The 23147-nt window shown below is 37.2% G+C and overlaps 3 protein-coding genes across 3 annotated transcripts; all 3 read left to right on the forward strand.

Annotated features, from left to right (window-relative positions):
• Window positions 1–1455: 1455 nt before the first annotated feature.
• On the forward strand, window positions 1456–3225 carry LOC131018242 (uncharacterized). The gene is made up of 5 exons (XM_057946966.1): window positions 1456–1698; window positions 1775–1986; window positions 2074–2341; window positions 2530–2825; window positions 3078–3225. The coding sequence occupies exons 1-4, from the start codon at window positions 1456–1458 to the stop codon at window positions 2725–2727; spliced, it is 921 nt and encodes a 306-aa protein (XP_057802949.1). The 3' UTR covers window positions 2728–2825; window positions 3078–3225.
• A 3445-nt stretch (window positions 3226–6670) lies between these two features.
• Window positions 6671–10522, forward strand: LOC131017283 (uncharacterized). The gene is made up of 8 exons (XM_057946008.1): window positions 6671–6940; window positions 7028–7075; window positions 7188–7247; window positions 7322–7405; window positions 9654–9758; window positions 10027–10128; window positions 10239–10342; window positions 10451–10522. Exons 1-7 carry the CDS (start codon window positions 6677–6679, stop codon window positions 10311–10313), a joined length of 738 nt encoding a protein of 245 aa, XP_057801991.1. The 5' UTR covers window positions 6671–6676; the 3' UTR covers window positions 10314–10342; window positions 10451–10522.
• A 452-nt stretch (window positions 10523–10974) lies between these two features.
• On the forward strand, window positions 10975–12543 carry LOC131017286 (uncharacterized). The gene is made up of 2 exons (XM_057946012.1): window positions 10975–11517; window positions 12058–12543. Exons 1-2 carry the CDS (start codon window positions 11079–11081, stop codon window positions 12093–12095), a joined length of 477 nt encoding a protein of 158 aa, XP_057801995.1. The 5' UTR covers window positions 10975–11078; the 3' UTR covers window positions 12096–12543.
• Window positions 12544–23147: the final 10604 nt, after the last annotated feature.

The raw sequence follows: 23147 nt of genomic DNA on the forward strand, positions 1-23147 counted from the left end.
CGAAAACCGAAGATGAGAAAAATGATAAACGAAAACCCTAGCGAGCAACGATAAACCCCAAACAGAACGTGTCGCTTACTGCTAATGGTGTGCCAATACTGTATTCTCCCAATTTCTTCAACCATTCACGCAGAAGTTATTTTTCGGGACTACCTACTCCAAAAGAATCAGATTACTCGAGCAGATAAGTTTGCCGGCTCCATGGAAGCCACACTTCTCAGACCTCAACCTCATTTCTACCTTCAAGGTTAATTTTATTTTTCAATCAAGATTGTGTGTGTGTGTGTGCGTTTTATTATTGTTATTATTTTAAAACTTCATATTGCAAATAATTGGCTGTCTATTGGACGAAGAATTTGCTTTATTGCTAGTTCTAGTGTTTTTGCTGATCTAAGTCATTGTTCATTTGGTCCTTTTGCTTAAATATGTATATTTTTTCACATGTTTTATTACTGAGAGTTGTTATGCTTTTCCTAGGCGCATTCGTTGTTTTAATTTTTATACTCAATTCGCTGTTTTCATGCTTATTGCAGGTGGGAATTCTTCGTGCAATTCCCAATTTCACAATACAAGATTATTCAGAAACCGTATATGTGCTAAACCACTATCTTTACAATTAAGCAGAAAGCGGTTTTGTTCGTCAAGAGATGTATTCTTGAAAGTAAACAAAGAGTTTTCGTTATCTGCAGCTGTTGGGGATGCTTCCACCGAATCAATAAATTATGAACAGTTTATTGATTTATGGAGCGGCGAAAGTGCTTTCAATCTGAATGGTTTCCAAAATTCAGCATCTTTGGAGCTGAAGCCCGAGCCGTTCAGGAATCGATTTTTGAATTTTGTACGGATTGGAACAATATTCAACAATGCTTTGGAATCCTTTTTCAAGAGTGAAATACGGACATGGCTGTTTGTGACTGCTGTCTTGTTATTTGCGAGTCGTCTTGGCTACTTTATTCCCTTACCAAGGAGGTTGATGCCTGAAAATTATCTCAACTTTCTCTCCGGTTCTCCTGGTGAGAAGAATACTGTCATCTTCTGTGCTTTTGTAGATTCTTGCTTTTTAAGTTTCCTAGCGTTATCTTGGCCATTAGGGGGTGATAGATGCATTGCCTTTAATTTGGAAGATGCTACAGATGTCATTCATCAAACTTAGAGTTTAGTTGTCGTGCTTGATGAGATACTTTAAGTAAACTTCAAGGGTTCGGCTGCTACACTTGTGCAACTTAAACCAGTATAGGGAAAATTAACACTTTATAACTATTATACCTGTGTATAGCTATTATGTGGCTGGGAAGAGTTTAACATTCACCTAAGCATACTAAGTATTTTGGTTATTCAGTTACTTGGATTTATAAATTATTGCCAACTAGTGTCAACTTCTGTATTCCCGGAAGCAGTTTCTACTCAATTTTCTTCTATCATATCTCCAATTGTTCATGTAACTTCTCCACATTGATGCATTTGGTGGGTCTTGTACCTTGGGCTTATGAAGCAACAAGACCTCCTCCACCAAAGACAAGTGGGTCGAAAGACGGGCCTCCAGTTACAGCACCAAGAATACAGCTCAAGGATGGGAGGTACTTGGCTTACAAAGAATCTGGTGTGCCAAAGGATGTAGCAAAACACAAAATAGTGTTTGTCCATGGATTTGCTAATTGCAGACTTCATGTTGCTGCATTGAATGCTAACCTCTCACCGGTAACGCCACTTAATTCCTTTTATGTTGCTTGATGAATTTCTGTTGGTCTGCTTTTAATTTATAGAATATTTACAGGATATGGTTGAAAGTAGAGGCATATACATCGTTTCGTTTGATAGACCTGGTTATGGAGATAGTAGTCCTCACCCTAACCGAACTGTTAAGAGCTTGGCTTTTGACATTGAGGAGCTTGCTGATCAGTTGGGACTAGGACCCAAATTCTATGTCGTTGGATATTCCATGGGTGGACAAGTTGTCTGGAGCTGCCTTAAATATATACCTCACAGGTGCATCTTACTTTGTAGATATCAAGGCCTTCATTTCTGTTACGTCGTCTATGCTACGTTCTCTGATTTTGTTTTTAAACTCAACAGATTAGCCGGAGCTGCTCTACTAACACCAGTTGTCAATTATTGGTGGCCTGGTTTCCCTTCACACTTGTCTCGACAAGCCTATAACAAGCAGTTCATACAAGACCAGTGGGCTCTTCGTGTTGCTCACTACATGCCATGGCTTACCTACTGGTGGAACACTCAGAAATTATTCCCTAGTTCAAGCGTTATTGCTGCCCACCCAGATATTTTCACTAATCCAGACAAACAACTATTTCCAAAGATTGTCTCCTTGGTCATGGAGTATATGGTAACTAGTTTTACTTTCTTTTAATTGCAAAACTTGCTTATGAATTGTTAGGTTAGTAAGGGCTCTTTTGCTATGCATGATAAGAGCGTGATAGATGCTTGGTTATTAATGTTTTTCATCATTAAACTTGTTGCACTCTCTTAACATCCTACATTTTCTTATATTTATGCTTCCGTGACATGATCCAGGCCACAGCAATGCAACAAGGCGAGTTTGAGTCACTTCATCGTGATCTGATGATTGGTTTCGGGAGCTGGGACTTCGATCCAATGGACCTGAAAAATCCATTCTCAGAAAGTGGAGGTTCGGTTCACTTATGGCAGGGGGATGACGATAATCTCGTTCCTGTTACACTGCAGCGTTACATTGCTAGTCGGCTGCCGTAGATTCAATACCACGAGTTATCAGCTACTGGACATATGTTTCCATACGCTGATGGAATGGCAGAAGCGATCATACAAGCACTTATAGCTTGAAAACAAAGGTTTGTGATACCACTTTTGATTTATGTATCTCAACTTTGTTTATTAATATTGGGGTTTATAGCTTCTGGTGTTGTTTGAATTCTATGGTGTATTCTGTCTTGATAAGACGATAATTTGTGTTTAAAGAAAGGATGATGATTTCTAGTGTTAATTTGTTTATTTTATTGATGTATTTCATATAATTTGGATAAATACGCTCCCACTGAGTTTATTGTACTCGCCAACGTACCCAAAACAATATCCTTTTTCAGGAAACATCTCGGGCGATGATAGGCAAGGCGAGTGATGATGGTCAAGGAATAAAGAAGAAGATGTTTTCATTTAATTGAAACAAAGACTCAAATTTATTATGTTTTATTTAATGTCTTCCGTTGTAATATAGATTTGAGCTATTTTAAACGTTTAATTAAATCTTAATATTTTATTCAAAGTACATTAAATTAAAAATTGAGGCATCACAGTGTGCGTTGTGTGTGTGTGCATGAGATGCAATATTTGCAAGTACTAATTAATATAGGTGAGTTAGAGTTTAGTATTTTAAAGTTGGATTTAATATAATTTCTAATTAGGGTATCAATAAGAACTAGTGTATCTCCTACGCTATGCGCGGTGATTGTGATCCTAAAATAAGATGATATAAATCTTTAATAAAAATAGTTAGTGTGTTTTGAATGAATAATGTACCACACTTAGAAAGTAGTGTAATAATGATAATTAATTATATTATGAGTGAAGAAAAAGATCCATCATGTGATGCAAACTTTCCAAAATTATAATAAGACTAATATTTGTGAATGTCCTTAAATGGCAAAAATAGACTGTTTTTGTGGGCATAGAGAGTAATTATTAGTATAACTTAAAAAAATTAATTTTAATATCAAAAAAGTGAATTTTAATAAGTGAATTCATTTGTTCTTTTTTAATTTTGAAATAAACATGAATTTAGTTTGAGCATTGGATAGTTGGAGTATTTATATTACGTGTTTGATGATATAAAATCGTTTATAATTTATAATTGAATAATTTAATTATAAACTTTCAATTATATTCTTCTAATTGAATTTATTTACACAATCTTTCATATATATATATATATATATATATATATATATATATATATATTAGTATATCACTCGCGCGATGCACGCAGATTATATATTTAAAATAATAATAAAAAATAGGATAAGAACCATACATAGATACATAATTATAAAAAATTAAACTATATTTTGTAATTTGTTCTATTAGTAAATTTCATACATTAAATAAATCTAAATGCATAATATAATAATCAAAATATCACAAGTATAAAAATAAAAAATAAAAACATTTATTTTGTTGAATTTTAATAATTATAATTTATTTATTTATTTATTCCAGAGTCAGTACATATTAAATTAAATGATTTTCCACAATTTTTCATTTAAGATGCATATGTAATTCAAGATGAAACCACGCTAAATAAAAATAAAAATAAAATTTTAAAATTACACACTCCATGTCTTTTTAGAAAAAAATTGATTCTAATTTTAAATTTTTATACTTTATATTGTAACTTATGCTTAATATTCTCTATTCGACTATTAATTTCATTAAACTTCAACATATTTAGAACATTTTACGACATAATAACTAATCATTGTTTTTCTCTATTTTAGTTAGTTAATTAACTCCTCATAATTTATTTGTAGCTAGATTTTAATTTATAATTATGTTAATATTATTTAACTAAAATAAATGATCAATGGATTCAAAAAGATAGCTACATCATCATCCTTTAGAGTGTATTGTTTTTTTTTTTTTTTTTGAAGTATGTTTAGAGATATAAAAATCAATTTTGTAGTTAAAACATAAAAAAAAATGGTGACCTTGAAGACAAAATTTAATTAAAAAACTTATATATTTTAATTAAGTTATATATATCATTAAGAACAATAAGAAAGAAAAACAATAAGTTATACCATTAAGAACAATAAGAAAGAAGTTATACCATTAAGAAAGAAAAAATAAAATAGTGATGCGAAATTTTTGGAAAACGAAATCAGCGAAAGTTTTGGAGAATGGAATCAAGTCCAGATGAGATCCTCTGTCCCATAATATTATGTGTATCATGTGTACCCCTCTTTATTTTTTTGTTTTATAAATTATTTTTTATAAAAATAAAAATTATTATTATATTATAAACTCTCACTAGTATTTATCATTGAAAAATTAAAATTTAAAAAATTATATACCCTAACTTTGAATTAATGAACCCAAGTAATCTATTATTAATTCAAATAAATATAAAAAATAATTACAAACCCTAAATGGATGAGTGAACCCTTGTTAATTATCTTTATATTATACTCCCTCCGTCCATGAAAGAACTTCCAGGAGGGAGTGACACGGGTTTTAAGAAAAAAAATATCATTGAGTGTATTGAGAGTGAATAAAAGGTAGTTGAGTGTATTGGGAGTGGTGAAAATGTGCTATAATTAATATTTGGAATTGTGAAAAGTGAAAAGTAAGAGTAATTATAAGTGGTGGGGTATAGTCCAAAAATAGGTAGAAAGTTTTTTTGTGAACGTTCCAAAAAAGAAAGATAGGAAGTTTTTTCGTGGACGAAGGGAGTATAAAAGTATAATAAATTAAAATTAAATAAAAAATAATTTAAAAAAATAAAAAGTGGTACACTGTACGCGTGGTCCACACTATATTTTGGGACAGAGAATCTCATTTGAATCAAGTCACGGTCACTTTATAATTTCCTAAAAACATGATTGTTTATAATTTTTCACTCCAATTTCAGTTATGTCCTTCAAATTGAATTAAATTACATTTACTTTGCTTTTTATATATATAAAAATTTACAAACCATAATTTGGTTAGAGACGGGTGAACATGGCAGTTTGCCTCTTGGGCGAAAAGCTCATTTGTATACGAAACAATATGCATCTCTTTCGTAGCTAGATGTCATCATGCATACGTTGATATAAATAAACTAATTAACGTGAAATATTCTAGTTCATTCTATATATAATAATGAATTAATGATTATGTATTGAGTGAAAAAAGAAACTATTTTTTTTTAAAAGTGATAACGTGTCTTACATAATGTATGAGATCCTGTTCACAAATAAAAATTATATTTTTTTTATAAAAGATAAATAAAAAATGCGAATTCAGAAAGTGCGAATTAATCGGTTATTTACGGAACCGGTTTTTAAAAATTTCATAAACTGCCTCAATTAAATTCAGAAAGTGTGAATTAATTGGTTAATTACGAAATCGGATCGATTAACCGATCCGGTTATCGATTAGGGAAATGGGCCTAACCCGATTCCGATTAATCGATAAAGCTTTTAATTACTCCCTTCGTCCCATTGATCTTGTCCCGTATTCCTTTTTTGTTTGTCCCACCATCTTGTCCCATTTCTATAAATAACCCTCATACTTTATCACTTTATCACTTTCTCTCTCCTACTTTATCACATTATCTCTCCTTCTCTCTCCTACTTTATCTACACACTTAACACTATTAATACTCTCCTTAATAATCGTGCCGAAACCAAATGGGACAAGCCCAATGGGACGGAGGGAGTATGTAATTTATCAATAAAAAAACTTTAAATATACGTAGAACACTTAGATCTACTCATATCAAAGCAAGAGAAAAAAAAAAATTCAAAGCAAGAATAGGAACACGTGTCCCCAAAACAAATTGAATTGAATGAGTCAAACCTTATATATTCAACATAAATAGTGACGCGTGTCTAAACATCACTCCGAAATTTTGCCCACTTCTCGTTATAAAATATCGCCAACATCTCACTCCAAAATTTCACCCAAAATCGGAAGTAGCCAAAAGATGTACGGATTAAACCGTCTCAATTCGGCCAATCACATCTCCGCCGCTGCCGCCGTATATCCGAAACGGTTGCTCAGAACAAGTATCGGTCACTCCTCTCCCGCAGCGACAGCTGGAATTAGTGACACCCGCAATAGTTATGTGAGAAAAAGGGGGAAAAAGCTGAAGGAGCTCTCGAGGAGTGTGGTGATGCTCACTTGCGATTCATATGTAGACGGTGGTGTCTGTAATGTTTATTTGGTCGGATCCAATCACGCTTCTCCGGTAAATTACTGGTGTTTATTTGTTTAATATTTTATGTCAATTTTTAATGAATTACAATAGCTTAAGTTAATTGTTTATCATTTGCAGAAATCTTGGGAAGAAGTTAGGGCAACGGTGCGATTCTTGAAACCAGAGGTGTTTTTCTTTTCAAATTACAAGCCACATTGGCTACTATTAATTTTATGTGATCATCATCATCATCATCATCATCATCTCTCTAATTAATATAGCAATTATATGCTTTCAGGTTGTTTTCCTCGAATTTTGCTCTAATCGCGAACATATTCTTAGGCGTGAAAAAATTAAGGTTTGCTTGTATTTGTATTTGTTTTCAGTTTATGTAGAATTCATTGAACATGAAATGGTGGCCTTATTTTGCAGGTTCCGACCATAATGGAAATGGTGGAAATGTGGAAAAAAAATAATAAACTTTCTTGGATTCTTTACAGGTGGTATTTTGCTAAGGTATGATTCTATTATGCTAAACTGATATGCCAGCCCAATTATGCTCAGCCCATAGCCCATTAGGTTATAAATATTGTAATCTCTAAGTTGCTCGTTAAGGAATGAATATTTTGGTTGATGTTTATCAAATCTCTCTCTTCTCTCTTGATTTTTGGAGTTTGAGCTACTCGAATTGTTCCACCATTGATACGGATCGTATCAATTGGTGCTTTCATTGAGAGATCATCTCTCTTTGATTATTAAAAAAAAAATGTCAAAATTTGAAATACTAGCTGCCATTGAAGAGATCCATACCTCCATCTACAGCCTGCAATCCTCCATCGATGCAAATTTTCTGGCCACCAACACGTTCCCTCCAGCTATTGTTCTAGATCTCTGTTGGTTTCCACCTTCTTCCCCAACGCCCATTACTCCAGCTCCCTATCCACCACAATCGTTTCCCCCAATCCTACATACAACTCACTCCACTTCACGTCTTTCCATTCGCCGTCTCAGCCCATCCAAAATCGAAGAGAAAAACAACCACGGGCTTTGTTACAATTGTGACCAAACCTGGTCCGATACCCATCGATGCCGCAACAAATTCTTGATTCTGTTCGGCACCGACGAAGAGGATGACTTCGGCGATCCTAAATCTCCAGATCTCATGGCTGGAGTTGAAGCTACGGTGGAGGATGTCTCAAGTCCTTCACCATTCCCGACCACTCACAGCCCCTCTCCGATTTTCTCGCCGTCAGCACCCTCCGCCACCACCGTTACTCCAACTTCGCAACCTGACTCATTTCCATCTTCTCCTGTACCACCGACCACTCCTGCACCGCCTAGCCCAACAGATATGCCCTTTACTGATGCTCACTCCGAGCCAAAGCTATCCCACTTCACTCTGTTCCGCATTCGCCCACTCCGCTACCATCGATAGTTCTCCAACCGCCGCCGCCGCCAACACCTCCACCGCCAATACAACCTCCACCCACCGAGCCACCCCCGGACTTATTGCCTTCACCTGCAATACCACCACCACCACCAATAAACCCTTCGGTGAGTCTTCCGCCAATTCCCTCCCAACTCAGTCAGTCACCACCATCTCCGACCCACCCTCCGTTGTCGCAACAAAAATTTACTCCTTCTGGATTATGGATACCATGACCTTGAGTCACCGGACAGTCCTATTCGGGCACACGGCAATGAGGTTATTGTGGGTGAACCCCCGCCGATATTCTCAATTTCTCTACGACAAGCTAGGGTTTATCTTGACTTGTTTAATCAGCCGTTTGAGATTCACATTTGGCTTGGGTCTAAAAATGAAGAGCCCAACCCAATCGTGATATTTGGGCTCATTACGAGTGGCCCAAAAGCTTTGATTGTAGCTGCCCACAGCCCAAGTGCACAGGCTCGTCTCTGTCACTCTCTCCAAGTTTATTAAATTGGGGTATTTCAACTGCCTCAAGCTGTGTCTGCACTATTAACCGCGCCACTTCACACCGTCAAAATCAAGGAGAAGGATAGTGGATGCAGTCGATTTTGGCTGCTTGTTGGTTTTGAGGATGGGATTGTGTCCGATGCTTTTGGACCCATATCAGTTGCTATTGCGGATGTTGTAATCGTGGGCGTCGTTTCTAGCTTTTACCCTTCCATGGTTGTTTTCGCCGGTCAAGAAGTCCAGCTATGTGGCGAACCGCCGCCGGATCTCTTGGGCACGCCCAGACCATTTGTATCAGTTCTTGAGTTTGCTTGGGTTAATTTTGTGCAGGTTTTCAGTTGGTACTTTTGTTGAGCACATGGTGGGCATAGCTTTATCAAGCTTCTAGCTGAATTTCAGCCGGAGTGTTTATCAAGCAGGTGTGGGGCAGTTGTTATTTTGGCACTATTTAGTTTCGTTTTTGCAATTAGTGGGCCGAATCATGTACTCCCATCACCATTTTGCGCAGCTTCACCTTGAGGACAAGGTGATTGTGAAGGAGTAGGGAATGATACGCCAGCCCAATTATGCTTAGCCCATAGCCCATTAGGTTATCATTATCAATGATATAAATGTTGTAATCTTTAAGTTACTAATTAAGGAATGAATATTTTGGTTGATGTTTATCAAATCTCTCTCTTCTCTCTTGATTTCTGGAGTTTGAGCTACTTGAATTGTTCCACCATTGATATGGATCGTATCATAAACTTACTAGAGAAACCTCTTTTTGGTTTCTTCAACAAATTCCAAATTAACTTTGCAAAGTGATACTCATCTCTTTTTTTCTAGCGTGTGAGTCGATTTGAAGTTCCAGATGATGGAGATTTTCTGGCAGCATATGATGAAGCCAAGAAATATGGTGCCAAGGTTATATTGGGCGATCGACCACAAGATGTGAGCTACTTTTCTTCTTGTTTGCTACCTTCTTCCCCATAGTCATACACTACTTTTGCATTTTGAGTATTGCTAATATTCTATCTCTAGCTAATTGATTTTTTCGTTCAATAATATTTTCCACTTAGTTATAATCCCTTCCCATATCAATTAATCACAAATAATATTTTAAGTTTTCATTGTTATTGTTTTTGAAGCTCTTTTTGTCGGATCTATTAAAAGTCTTCTACATGTGTTCTCAAGTTCCTACTTTTTTCTTTTTTGATAGATTACAGATCGGAGGTATATTGCCAAGACGTCTATTTGGCAATTTCTCACCGTTCAAATTGAAGGAATTCCCATGAATTTGCCAAATGATATTGTGGAGAAGGTGATACATATTTACCTTTAATATAAGACTTACAGAGAGTATATGTGGGGAGATCAGTTTTAATGATGTTACTTGAGCATTAAAAGTTGATATATAATTCCTTTATGTAGGTGATATACGGAAAGTATGATGCTCATGCGGTCCATCGATATAATCAAGAGATGGCCAAGAGCGATCCTGCTTAGGCAGAAATATATATCCATGAGCGTGACCTGTTCGTGTTCTGATCCTTCTCCAAATCTCATTCTAATTCTTAATACTGGGCTTTGTATCATTGTAAAATTGCATGATTGATTGCTTTCATTCTATATTTGTTGTATAGATATCTGTCGGCCAAGATACTAGATGTTGCCCGTAAGCATAAATCAGTGGTAGCCGTCGTGGGAATGGGCCATGTGTTGAAAATAAGAATCAATAGTCAAAAGTATTAAAATCAATTCAAAGATTAGATCTTTGAATTGAATATAAGAGTGTGTATATTTGATTTTAAGAAGATTTTGTAAGACTTTTTATCCATCCTTATACTATATAAGGATGCATTGTAATCAAGGAAACAGGTAAGCAATACAACAACAATTATCTTGCTTCTCTTTATTCTCTGCATTATGATAATAACATGTTTTAACATGGTATCAGAGCAGGTTTAATCCTTGGAACTCAGAAAAAAATTCCTCATTGTTCCATTACTTTCCTACTTAAAATGCTAAATATTTCCCTCACAACCGTCTCAAAGGCGCAGCCACTCCGCGTGGTCATGAAGGAAGAGCAGCCGCATACGGCGGACGAGAAGCCGGCTCCGCCGCCACTGGTAGTATCGCACCGCCAGAGTCTTCCAGCTCACGCGAGAGCTCGGCCACAAGTCCGGCGGCGAAACCATCCGTTGGTTGCTCGAGAAGGCCGAGCCGGCAATCATCGCCGCCACCGGCACTGGAACCGTCCCCGCCATTGCCATGTCAGTCAACGGCACGCTAAAAATCCCCACCAAAGGAAAAATAGCGAGCGGAAGTGGAGACAGACAGGAGCAGATCGGCGCGGCGACGTTGGCCGCGAGAGCAGGGGCGGTGGCCTTGGACTGGTCGCCGGAGTTTGGGCAGAATGGAGGAGGCCGATTTGTGGAGGCTCTTTGCGCGGCTGTCGGTGTAGACGGCCGAGATGGCCGAGGAAGCAGCAGCTCGGCGGCTGCCGGCGGCTCCGTCAGCGTAGATGGCCGAGATGGCCGAAGATACAACAACTCGGCTGTTACCGGCGCCTTTGCCGGCGTTAATGGCCGAACAACCGAGAATTTTCATGAAGGCGAAACCAAGGGACAGAAAGTGGCGTGGGGAATCGGTCAAAGGGAGGAAAAGGAGTGGGAATCGGTCAAAGGGAGGCAAGAGGCGCATGATTTAGGTATAGGGTTTGATGATTTTTCATCAAACCCTCCCATTTTTACCTTATCTCATTTTAAGTCCCCTATTTTCAGTAAATTACAAAAGAAACCCCATTCTTTTGAGTCTAGTCCCTCAAGTTTATGGAAATCCCAAAATGAACCCCATGTTATTAAAAACAGCCCAACAGTTATGCCCAACTCAATTTTTGACCCTAAACTATCTGAAAATTCGAAAAAAAACCCCTACTGCATGTCAAGTGTCAAATAAACAAGTCAGTAGAAAAACAAATTGGATTTTTGATTGTGGGGCTACAGACACTATGACTTTTGACAAATCAGATATACTTGAGTCATCAAAATCCTTTAGAACTCATGTACAAACTGCTAATGGTGACTTAACTCAAGTAGTCGGAGCCGGAACTATAGAAATCTCCCCAACCTTGCGATTATCCAATTGTCTATATGTTCCGTCCCTATCTCATAAGTTGTTGTCAATTAGTCATGTTACTAAAGAACTCAATTGTACCATGATCATGCATCCTCACTTCTGTCTTCTTCAGGATATCAGGACGGGGGAGATTATTGGGCGTGGCACTGAGCGTGATGGATTGTATTATGTGGATGAGATTGCTCAACAAGGCAAGGCGATGCTGGCTCACGGGACTGCTAACCGGGAAGCTTGGCTTTGGCATCGTCGGTTAGGGCATCCATCCACGGGGTATCTTAAAATTTTGTTTCCCGAGTTAGTAAAAAATGAGTCATTATCATGTGAAACTTGTGTTTTGGCTAAGAGCCACAGACAGTCTTTTAAACCCAATAATTCTTGTGTTGACTCTATTTTTTCCTTAGTACATTCTGATGTTTGGGGACCGTCTCCTGTTTCGGGGGGTCAAGGTTTTAAGTATTTCCTACTTTTTATTGATGACTGTACTAGGATGACGTGGGTATACTTTCTCAAACATAAGTCTGAAGTTTTTGAAAAATTTACCCATTTTTTTGCCCTGGTTCAAACTCAATTTCAAAAACATATTCAGACCCTTAGAACCGATAATGGGGGGAATTTGTTAATCATTCTATGCAGAATTTTTGTCAACAAAAAGGGATAATCCATCAAACCACTTGCCCTCATACCCCCGAACAAAACGGTGTTGCTGAACGAAAAAATAGAATCCTTCTTGAAATGACCCGGGCTATGATGATTGAATCTAAAGTGCCCACTCACTTCTGGCCTGAAGCTGTTGCCACTTCAGTCTATCTCATAAATCGTCTTCCTACTAGAACTCTCCAGTTACAAACCCCTCTGCAAAAACTATCCAATTTGGCCTCTGTCCCGCCTACACTTACTCTTCAACCTCGGGTATTTGGGTGTTCAGTTTTTGTTCATATCCCCAAGCATGAAAGAACTAAACTCTCTCCGTGTGCCCTTAAGTGTGTTTTTGTAGGATATGGGGTTAACCAAAAAGGTTATAGGTGTTACAATCCAAAGACCCGTCAAGTCTTAACCACGATGAATTGTGATTTCCTTGAAACCGAATATTTTTATGATACCCACCTTAACAGTCAGGGAGAGAGTGAGGAAAAGAGTGAAATAGACATGTTAAGCTGGTTACCAATGCCAAGTCCTGAAGCAGGACCACCAGAGACGGTTAACCTTGCCACCGAGCAGGTCTCATCCACTTCAGAATCAATCTCTTCTCAGCCTCAGCATCCCATATCTCCTCATCCGATATCTCCGGTAAGAAATTCAGAACCTACTGTTCTTTCCGATTCAACTGATCATATTCCTCAGATTGGTGTAGAAGAACAGGAGAATACGACAGATGGTGATGCTGGGAGATACGTTTTACCTCCTAGGAGTACTAGAGGTATTCCTCCCAAACGATACTCTCCAGAAAAGTTTGGAAAGAATACTCGGTATCCTATTGGAAATATCGCCAAGGGAAATTTGTCCAAAACTGCCACTGCCTATGAAGCAGCCTTATATGATGAGGAGATCCCACAATCAGCAGAACAAGCACTCAAAATTGAGCATTGGAGGGCTGCCATGAAAAAGGAAATCGGTGCTCTGGATCGTAATCATACTTGGGAAAAGTGTAGATTACCAAAGGGAAAGAAGACAGTTGGATGTAAATGGGTTTTCACCATCAAAAGAAAACCAGATGGATCGATTGAGCGATACAAAGCTCGACTGGTTGCCAAAGGATATACACAGATGTATGGGATTGACTATGAGGAGACTTTTTCACCTGTGGCAAAGATGAACACCGTCAGAGTTCTTCTATCTATAGCTGCCAACAGAGACTGGGATCTTCACCAGTTTGATGTTACAAATGCCTTCCTTCATGGAGAACTCGAGGAGGAAAGGGAGGTTTACATGGATGTTCCTCAAGGTTTTTCAGACGACTTTGAAGAAGGTGAGGTGTGCAGACTGAAGAAGACTCTATATGGCCTCAAACAGTCTCCCAGGGCTTGGTTTGGACGTTTCACAGAAGCTATGAAGAAGTTTGGGTACCAACAAAGCAACGCAGACCACACCTTATTCTTGAAGAAACAAGGTGATCTTATTTCTTGCTTAGTCATTTACGTTGATGATATGATCATAACAGGGGATGACTTAGAAGAAATTCAGAAGTTGAAAGAAAGCCTGTTCAAAGAATTCGAGATGAAAGACTTAGGAAGACTGAAGTACTTTCTTGGCATTGAAGTACTCAGATCAAAGAGAGGAATCTTCATCAGTCAGAAGAAATACACTCTAGATCTTCTTGCAGAGACAGGAATGCTGGATTGCAAACCAGCAGAAACACCTATTGTGACAAATCATGGGCTACAGATTGTGAAGGGAGCAGAGTTAGCTGATCGTGGACAATATCAACGTCTGGTAGGGAAGCTTATCTATCTCTCCCATACTCGACCGGATATTGCCTACGCTGTTGGAGCGGTTAGCCAATTCATGCATCAACCCCAAGTTGATCACTGGGAAGCCGCACTTAGAATTGTGAGATATCTGAAAGGAACCTTTGATTATGGAGTGTTATTCAAGAAATCTGGACACCTTGAGATACAGGCATACACTGATGCTGACTGGGCTGGAAATCCTGTCGATCGAAAGTCAACAGCAGGATACTTCACCTTTATTGGAGGCAACCTTGTCTCATGGAGGAGTAAAAAACAGAAAGTGGTAGCACTCTCTAGTGCAGAAGCCGAGTTCAGAGGAATCAAGAGTGGGCTGACTGAAGTCCTGTGGCTAAGAAGACTTTTAACTGAATTAGGTCTTCAACCATCAAAGACGTGCCAGATGTTCTGCGACAATAAAGCTGCTATCAGTATATCAGAAAATCCTGTGCAACATGACAGGACGAAGCATGTAGAGGTTGATAGACACTTCATCAAAGAGAAGATCGAAAGTGGTGTTGTGTCTTTACCCTTTGTACGATCCGAGGACCAACTTGCAGACATTCTTACCAAAGCCGTCAATTCCAAGAGTTTTACAGAAGTTCTCGACAAGTTGAGCATCGGAAATCCCGTCACTCAACTTGAGGGGGAGTGTTGAAAATAAGAATCAATAGTCAAAAGTATTAAAATCAATTCAAAGATTAGATCTTTGAATTGAATATAAGAGTGTGTATATTTGATTTTAAGAAGATTTTGTAAGACTTTTTATCCATCCTTATACTATATAAGGATGCATTGTAATCAAGGAAACAGGTAAGCAATACAACAACAATTATCTTGCTTCTCTTTATTCTCTGCATTATGATAATAACATGTTTTAACACCATGTACCAGGAATCCAGAAGAACTGGAAACAACCTGTTGACGTAAAAAATCTACGCCATTCATTGACTACTTTGCCCTTCAAAATTCTCTACTGGATGTTCACTTTCCACATAGAATTAATCATGCTTCCTTTACTTTAATATATGCCACTGTTCTAACTCGTTAGGATTGATTGTTTAACGTTGTTATTGATTCCAAATATATCCATCTTATGGAACTTTATGTTGTTGAATGTCTCAGGTGGAGCAACTTCTTACCATACCAAATTAAAAAAAGACAATATCAGCGGGCAAGATACTTAGTTCTATCACGGGGGTTGCCATAATTTATGGCATTTATCTCTCCATCAAGAACTAGCACTCTGCATTCCATGAGATCTCATAGCTTAGCTTGGATGAAAACTGCTACAACAATGACGTTGTTGCCGTCGTAAATCTCACTTAGAATTTCGCCTATTTGAGCTTGTCGAAAATTAAATGTCAGTTCTCTGCAAATGTTTATTCTTGTTCATTTATTATGTGTGCTTGATAAGTTTGAGATGTGGGTCTATTGACATCAATGGCAATTTTTTCAATTCCCCACTTTTTCTTTTTGTCTTTCTCTATATTTATGATTACTAGCTCGAGAAAACGTTGCGTGGATTGGCCTACTTGTGGAAACTTGGTCTTTTTGTGCAAATATTTTTGACAAAAAATGAAATGAACATCTTCTGTTAATTGTAAAAAAAGTTTATATCAAAATTGTCAAACAATATACTCCCTCCCACATTTATATCTTTTAGTATCCATATTTCTATTTTAGTCAGTCCCATATTTTGATATTTATTTTTATTTTTAGGAAAAGTAAGTGAAACTCTTACTCCACTTTAATCACATTAGCACTCTCATAAAATTGAACCCTTATTCCACTCACAAACACAGGCAACCATTTAATTAAAACACGTGACATTCTCAAATGAATACTAAAAGATAAAACTACATGGAGTTTCAAATCTTATGTTTTCTTCTTCGACTTGTTACTCATCTTAAGCATAACATACACGAGTATGCCCGGCCCATTTCAAACAAAAAGATCCACCTTCACATGTCATAAACCTCCTCTCATGCATTGTTGCCCTTTACCTACTCATGGGGGAGTTCTTGGATCTAGTAGAGTTGTTCCGACTGTCAATAAACGAGAGACACTGAAATTGACCCTATCATAGGGAGTCCACGCCCTGAACCACACTGCTGTTGTTAGATATAGTAATTAGGGACTGGTAATTCCAACTTCGCAGGCACGTTCCAAGAACGCTTCCCTTTAAGACTATTTCGCCCAAACCGAGTGCGCCGGGGTGGATCGAACGTCTCAGGGATACTAAGAAGTTGATAATCTAATGTCGTATGCACTAATACAACTTTAGATTCATAAATGTATTGAGATAGCAATATATGAATGATATAAAGAATTGTTTTCTAGATCTTGCTTCTGACAAAAAGAACATCTATTTATAGATGACGAAGAGGTGCAAATGATGTCTCTTGAGAATTAAATTAGCAGTTGTAACTTCTCAATAGAGACACATTGCATCCAATAGTCACACACCTCTTCAGATTAGATATCTGAGATTTAATTAATTAATTCCATTTTCCTTAATTACCATTGCAAGGAAAGCTCCAACAGCTGTCTTCTTAATGCGTCGCTGGGCTGCTCCATCACTCTCTTCCTGCGAATTCCGCCGTTTATGTTGATAGCGATCAGGGATGTCAACGGAGTGAAGCCTGGATTCTCTCTCTTCCTGCAAATTCCGCTGCCGTTTATGTTCATAGGACATAAAGACATCGAGGAGGGATGTCTTTGACGTATGGTCAAGCATCGTCCAACCTTTCTTGAAGCTCATCCTTTGTATGTCTCTGCTGTCAGTCACTGGCATGTTCCCCTTGTTCTCCAATATGATTCGCCCCAAAAAAATTGAGTTTGACAAATCCTTTATGATGTGCCACTTTACAGGAAAGCCTCCACTCCTTTTATCTAAATCCGTATCTCTGTGGAAATCCACTGGGCCAGTCATTTCTGCAACACCACAGTAGTGCCCACTCGCATTAACAGTAAAGAAGAGGAAGACTACTATCTGGGCATCTTCATACGCATCATTAAGCTTCTTGTTTCCAAAGGGAGTGCATGACCACATCTTATATTACTCTTAAGCACATCGTCCTCACTATCTGACTTGATTGCGAAATACTTTGCATTTCGATAATACACACTGAAATCAACTCTGTTATACTCATCTCTAGAGATAATTAATCAAGTTTCCTTGTGTTGTACAGGCTTGACCAACCAATTGCTTAATTGATTCTCTTGCCCTAGACTCTCTATTATCGTCGCACAATATATCAGGACCAACTCTCTCATCATTAGGAGCACTCTCACTGAGCATGATGGGCTTAACATTATTAGATGCATGTTGATACACATATGGCATGTTCCCATTTGTCACAACCTGTGAGAAAAGAACCACATAGTTTAAATACCTTTAAACCAAATTTCCTAGGATCTTGACATAAAACAGTCGGTCTATCATCAACGGGGTGCGTGGGAGCCAAAAGGAATGAACCAGAAAACAAATGGGGGGACATCATTATAAGGTCGTCTCCCACTGTCAGCAATACCTATCAAATCTTCATCACTAAACTTGACAAGACCACAAAAACCAGACCTAAAAGTCTTTCCTGGTAAAGGCAAGTAAGAGAAGCTTTCCTTACTAAAGTCGAACGATACAACTCTGGAGGCAGCCAGAGAAAGCCAATAACACTTACCTCTAGCATGTATAACATCACCAATAAGATCTCTAACATGTATAGGAGAAGTGCACATAAAAGCAGGACTCGGAATTTTCTTCCAGGAATTATTCCTTATCGAATACAACTCAAAAGTTCAGGCGCAGCAAGAATCTAACGATCTACGATTCCAAATTCTTAGTATTTTGTAATCATCAGATTTAGAATCATAGCCGACGCAAGCACCAGCCAATTTATATTTATATTTTGGCTTTACAGAGGCTTCCTTAGGAGGAAAGATATGAATATATTTGGTTGTAGGGTTGCAAAGATAGCTACAGCCAGTATGATCGACCAAAAACAAAAAACCACGGCAACTGTTGGAACTAGTTATGTCCGCTGGATTCAAAAAAGGGAGGTCGAAACTTTCTTCAGAGATTTCAGATAAATCTCGCGGAGAAAGAGGAGTTAAATAACACATACCGGATTTTCCTTTTCCTTTGTAACGTTGCACAATAAGCCGTTTCTCGTCGGAATTATTCATAGTCGAAAATTGATACATGTAGAAGAAGAAGAAGAAAAAAAAAAAAGGGAATCAACCCTAACGCGTCGTGTATGTATCGTTTGTGGCCCCAAAATGTATTGGTATCTTCTCTTAATCGGCTCCGACTCCCTACTTTAGCATTCTTTTTTTATGTCTGCGAATTTTCTGTGCATGTTGGAGAGAACAACATCCAAGATAGTTTCCCGTGCATGTTGCCATCAAGATTGAAATATTTGATGTTGCGTTCCAACAGTTTCTACGGAGAGGTGCAATGTGGTGAAAGCTGGCCAAATCTTCAGATGATCGACATATCTTCAAATAATTTCAGTGGAGATCTGCATCACATAAGCTTCTCAACCTGGAGCAAAATGATGCTACACAGTGATGCAAATATCAAACTCAAAAGCTTTGACATTAATGTTGTACGTTCCGACTTCTATTACTCGCCTTGGTTGAGTTTAATCCTGATCAAAGGCTTGCAAGAGTTAGTTAGGATGTTGTTAGAGTTTACAGTTGTTGATTTCTCTGGCAATAATTTCCATGGAGAAATACCAGAAGCAATAGGTGATCTGAGCTCACTGAAGTATCTCAACTTATCCCACAACGCCCTCACAGGCAGAATCCCAAAATCATTGGGTAACATTGCGGAGCTTGAATCGCTTGATCTCTCAGTAAACCAGCTAGCAGAGATGATCCCAGTGGAGCTTGAACGGCTCACATTTCTTGCGGCCTTAAATCTATCCTACAATAAGCTGGTGGGAAGGATCCCAAGTATAGTATTCAGTTTGCAACATTTGAGAATGATTCATATATAGGAAACACATGCTTATGCGGTGTTCCTCTCAGCATAAGCTGCAGTAATCATAGTGGAGATGATTCACCAAAACTTGAAAACATGCAGCCACATGGAAAGACGAAGATGGAGTGGTATTCTATATGTTTAATCATTTTAGCTGTCATTTGCTTTTAGGTACAATATTAGTCTTGAAGAAACGACGAAGAACAACTTTGGAAGCATATTATTGTTGGAGAATATTTATGAAACAGATTTATATGAGAGAATGCAAAGCTGCTTTATGGTTTTTTGATAGAAGTAGTTGATGATACAAACTGCATAGAGGATATTTATAGTAGATGGATACAATACGTAAAGGCATAGATACTTAAGAGCCTTATTAATGTAAATAAAGACTTGACTCTTGAAGAACTCTAACAGACTTAGAGAAAAGACTTTGCAAATTACTCTTAAGAACTCTAACAGACTTAGAGAAAAGACTTTGCAAATTACTCTTTAACAATTATGCAGAGGCTATTAACTGATGATTGTATTGTGTTTTCTAACAATATTTCTTTTTCCTTCTTTATAAAGGAAAGTGAGTCGCACAAGCTTCAAAATTATTGCAAGAGAAATCATGAACCACTCTGTCCCACAATTTAGTGTGTCCTACTGTGTACCACCCTTAATTTCTCGATTTTATAATTGTTTGTTTTAAAAATTAAAAATATTATTATATTATGAACTCTAATTAATGTTCATCCCTTCGTCCCATTAATATGTCCCAAATTTCGTTTTTAGGCGTCCCATTTATAATGTCACAACCAAAAATTTTTTTACGTTATTCACTCTCTCTATCTCTTTTCTCATTTACTTTATCTTTCTCTTACTTTATCTATACTTTTTTAATTTGTGTGGCGCCCCATTTTTTTAGGACATTGTTATTGGGATGGAGGGAGTATTAAAAAAAGAAAAGAAATTGTTCATAACTAAATTTATTTCATGTATACGCTTACATATTCATATTTCATGTAATTAAATATTCTTTAATAATGTAATAGAATATCAAGGAATTGAAGATATATATAGAGAAAGGTTTTATTGAGAAATTAAATATTTTTGTTCAAATATTCCAGAGATGTCAATCAATCATATTGTCATGCTAGTTATGGCTATTAGACCACCCACAACGGTGACTCCGATGCGGGGTCACCAGAAACGACAAAATGGTGAACAAAATTAATTTAATTCGAAAGTCATGGTAATTGAGTGACCTGGTAGCTCTGCCAACTCGCAGGCTATGTTGCATAGGTACGGGGGCGATACGATACGAGTACGGGGATACGAATTTTTAAAAATTATAGGGTGCGATTCGGCAAGGATACATCTAATTATTAAAATTTTATGATATATAATGCTTAGAAAATATATACAATTTAAATTTTCTTACATTAATTATATGTAATTTACATTTTATTTTACCCAATAATTAAGCATTTTCAATTATATAAGTTAATTGAGCAACAATATAACGATTCAAATATTATTAGTCCAATTTATAAGTCATAACTGAAAATAAAATTATCAAAATAACCTTGTGTAGGCCTTTCGTGCACGAGATACGTGAATTTCGCCTATGGAATTTGTGAATCCGATTTATTTTTATAAATTGTTTTAAAAGATACGCCACGTGGCGAATCGGGTGCGAATCCGACGAGAATCCGAGAGAATCGCACCCTAAAAGAATCCGATTCGCCGTACATGCTAATTTTTGAAGAATCCGTGCATTATAGCTCGCAGGTCATGGAGCTACTTTTAATCCCTTCTTGTCATATGTCAACTTTTTATTATTGTATTAAATTTTATTTAGATAAAATTTTATAATAATTTTTATTGTAAAAAATATATTAAATTTTTTGTTATTTTCAGCTATTCGATATTTGTCTCAATCAACTTAATCATGCAGTAATGATCTGTCTCATTTTTTAACTTTATAGTGAATTCAAAATGAACAATAGGACAGTGACACTGCCATAAGTTTCATGACATGTTAAGAACGATTTTGAATCGTCTTCCACTAAGGACAAATAAGTTTTTATGATTAACGCTTCTGCCAATTCTAATCCAAAAAGAAAGAAAAGGTAGAAGAATGATCAAAGAACTAAATTTTGCATCCTAAGGTGGAAACCAAAAGAAGCAGAAGTTACCCAAAGATGAAATACCTTTTGTCAAGAAAAGGACACTGGAAGGGATCCTGCTTGATGTTCAAAACATTGGATGTTTTGATAGCAGAATTTGGTATATTTTTCATTGAGGTGAATATGCAACAACTCATACTCCTGGGTATTAGATATGAGTTATAGTTCACACATTTGTTAAAATGTGTATTGTCTAACTAAAAACAAGAGAGTGAGACCAAAGAAATCTGACTTGCGCATTTGTTTTGAGCAATAGTTGCTAAATGCAAAAGGTCTTATGGATTTGATCTATCTTTGGGTTTGTGGACATATCATATTGTTATTTTATTTTTGGAATTATGAGGAATATAATTTCCATTCTTGTCACAACCGGACTTAATTAAAGATAATTAAGCCGGGAAACCATGACCAAGGGTTGGAGATAAGAAGGGGATGAACGAATAAATAATAAACAATGAAGGAACTTACATAATCATTAATAACGAGGGAATTATATGTACAGAGTTGGAGTCATAATGACTTAGTTAATCTAATAAGTTCGGATAGTTCCGACTTAACCAAAATAACACGAAGTTCTTTTGAGTATGCAGCGGAAGAAGGTTCTGATTACATGTATGAAGACATGTACTCAAGAGTTCATTAATACATATAACTTCAAACAAAACGGGATTTCCTGCTCATCACTTCATCACCACCTGCTACTGCTCAACCTGCACATTTAGAAATACATGCAGGGCTGAGTACAAAAGTACTCAGTGGGTACATATGCCTATAGAAACTTGCATTGAAATAATCAAATTGTCATGCCATCTTAACAGTACAACAAGGGAGTTTTCGTGAAATAGGCCCAAGCACACTGAATTCTTTTGTAATTCTTAAAGTTCGACTGATCAGTCTAAGTTCTCTTGTAATCTATCATATCTGGAACTGTGTGCCGGAGAGGTGGCCACCTCTCACGAACACTTGACCGGCCAACCCGCTAGATGACTCACGGTCCCTGGTGTACACTAGTCCTGGAAAGATAGCTATCAACTGCTCAGGACCCGAATTCGATTGCATCATTAGCAAAGCCAAAACAGATAGATATCATACTAAAATTTAAACATTTATAGCAAGACAATAATTGAAATAATTTACAGTTCAAAGATTTGTAACGAAATAACTGATCAAATGCAACATTAAACTCATTTGATATATATGAAAGTAAACTCACCTGATATGAAATCTCTGTGATTCGGTGGTTCCTTGATTGACTGTTATTCCCGACCTTGACCTTGATTTCGAGAAAATACATAAGATACTTACTCGGAAAAAATTCTCAGAATGAGAATGCATAATTAACCTTGCATGAATCTGGTATGCATAAACTAATCTTCTGAGCGATAGTCGGGAATTTCTACTATTAATCCTCGTTAATAGATTAAACAACAAAGTCAGTCGACTCTCGTCTAACGCGGTCGAATAAAGCTGTAACTCTCCTTTCCCCATCGAAATATTCTAAATGTAAAATAAATCAATCTCGCTCGTATATGCGGTAAAAGAACTGTCTTGGCGTGCCCCATAAGTAACCCCATAAGACTTTATCGGGCTTACCAAT

Source organism: Salvia miltiorrhiza, chromosome 3 (assembly GCF_028751815.1).
Source record: "Salvia miltiorrhiza cultivar Shanhuang (shh) chromosome 3, IMPLAD_Smil_shh, whole genome shotgun sequence".
In the NCBI taxonomy this organism is placed as follows: Eukaryota; Viridiplantae; Streptophyta; class Magnoliopsida; order Lamiales; family Lamiaceae; genus Salvia; species Salvia miltiorrhiza.

Bases quoted from the DNA above. Each gene is read 5' to 3' on its own strand.
- LOC131018242 (XM_057946966.1), top strand. From the start codon at position 1,456: ATGCATTTGGTGGGTCTTGTACCTTGGGCTTATGAAGCAACAAGACCT. The intron at 1,987-2,073 runs GTGCATCTTACT...TAAACTCAACAG, and splicing joins CTTAAATATATACCTCACAG to ATTAGCCGGAGCTGCTCTAC. The intron at 2,342-2,529 runs GTAACTAGTTTT...GACATGATCCAG, and splicing joins CCTTGGTCATGGAGTATATG to GCCACAGCAATGCAACAAGG.
- LOC131017283 (XM_057946008.1), top strand. From the start codon at position 6,677: ATGTACGGATTAAACCGTCTCAATTCGGCCAATCACATCTCCGCCGCT. The intron at 7,406-9,653 runs GTATGATTCTAT...CTTTTTTTCTAG, and splicing joins ACAGGTGGTATTTTGCTAAG to CGTGTGAGTCGATTTGAAGT. The intron at 10,129-10,238 runs GTGATACATATT...TCCTTTATGTAG, and splicing joins CAAATGATATTGTGGAGAAG to GTGATATACGGAAAGTATGA.
- LOC131017286 (XM_057946012.1), top strand. From the start codon at position 11,079: ATGTCAGTCAACGGCACGCTAAAAATCCCCACCAAAGGAAAAATAGCG. The intron at 11,518-12,057 runs GTATAGGGTTTG...TGTCTTCTTCAG, and splicing joins GCAAGAGGCGCATGATTTAG to GATATCAGGACGGGGGAGAT.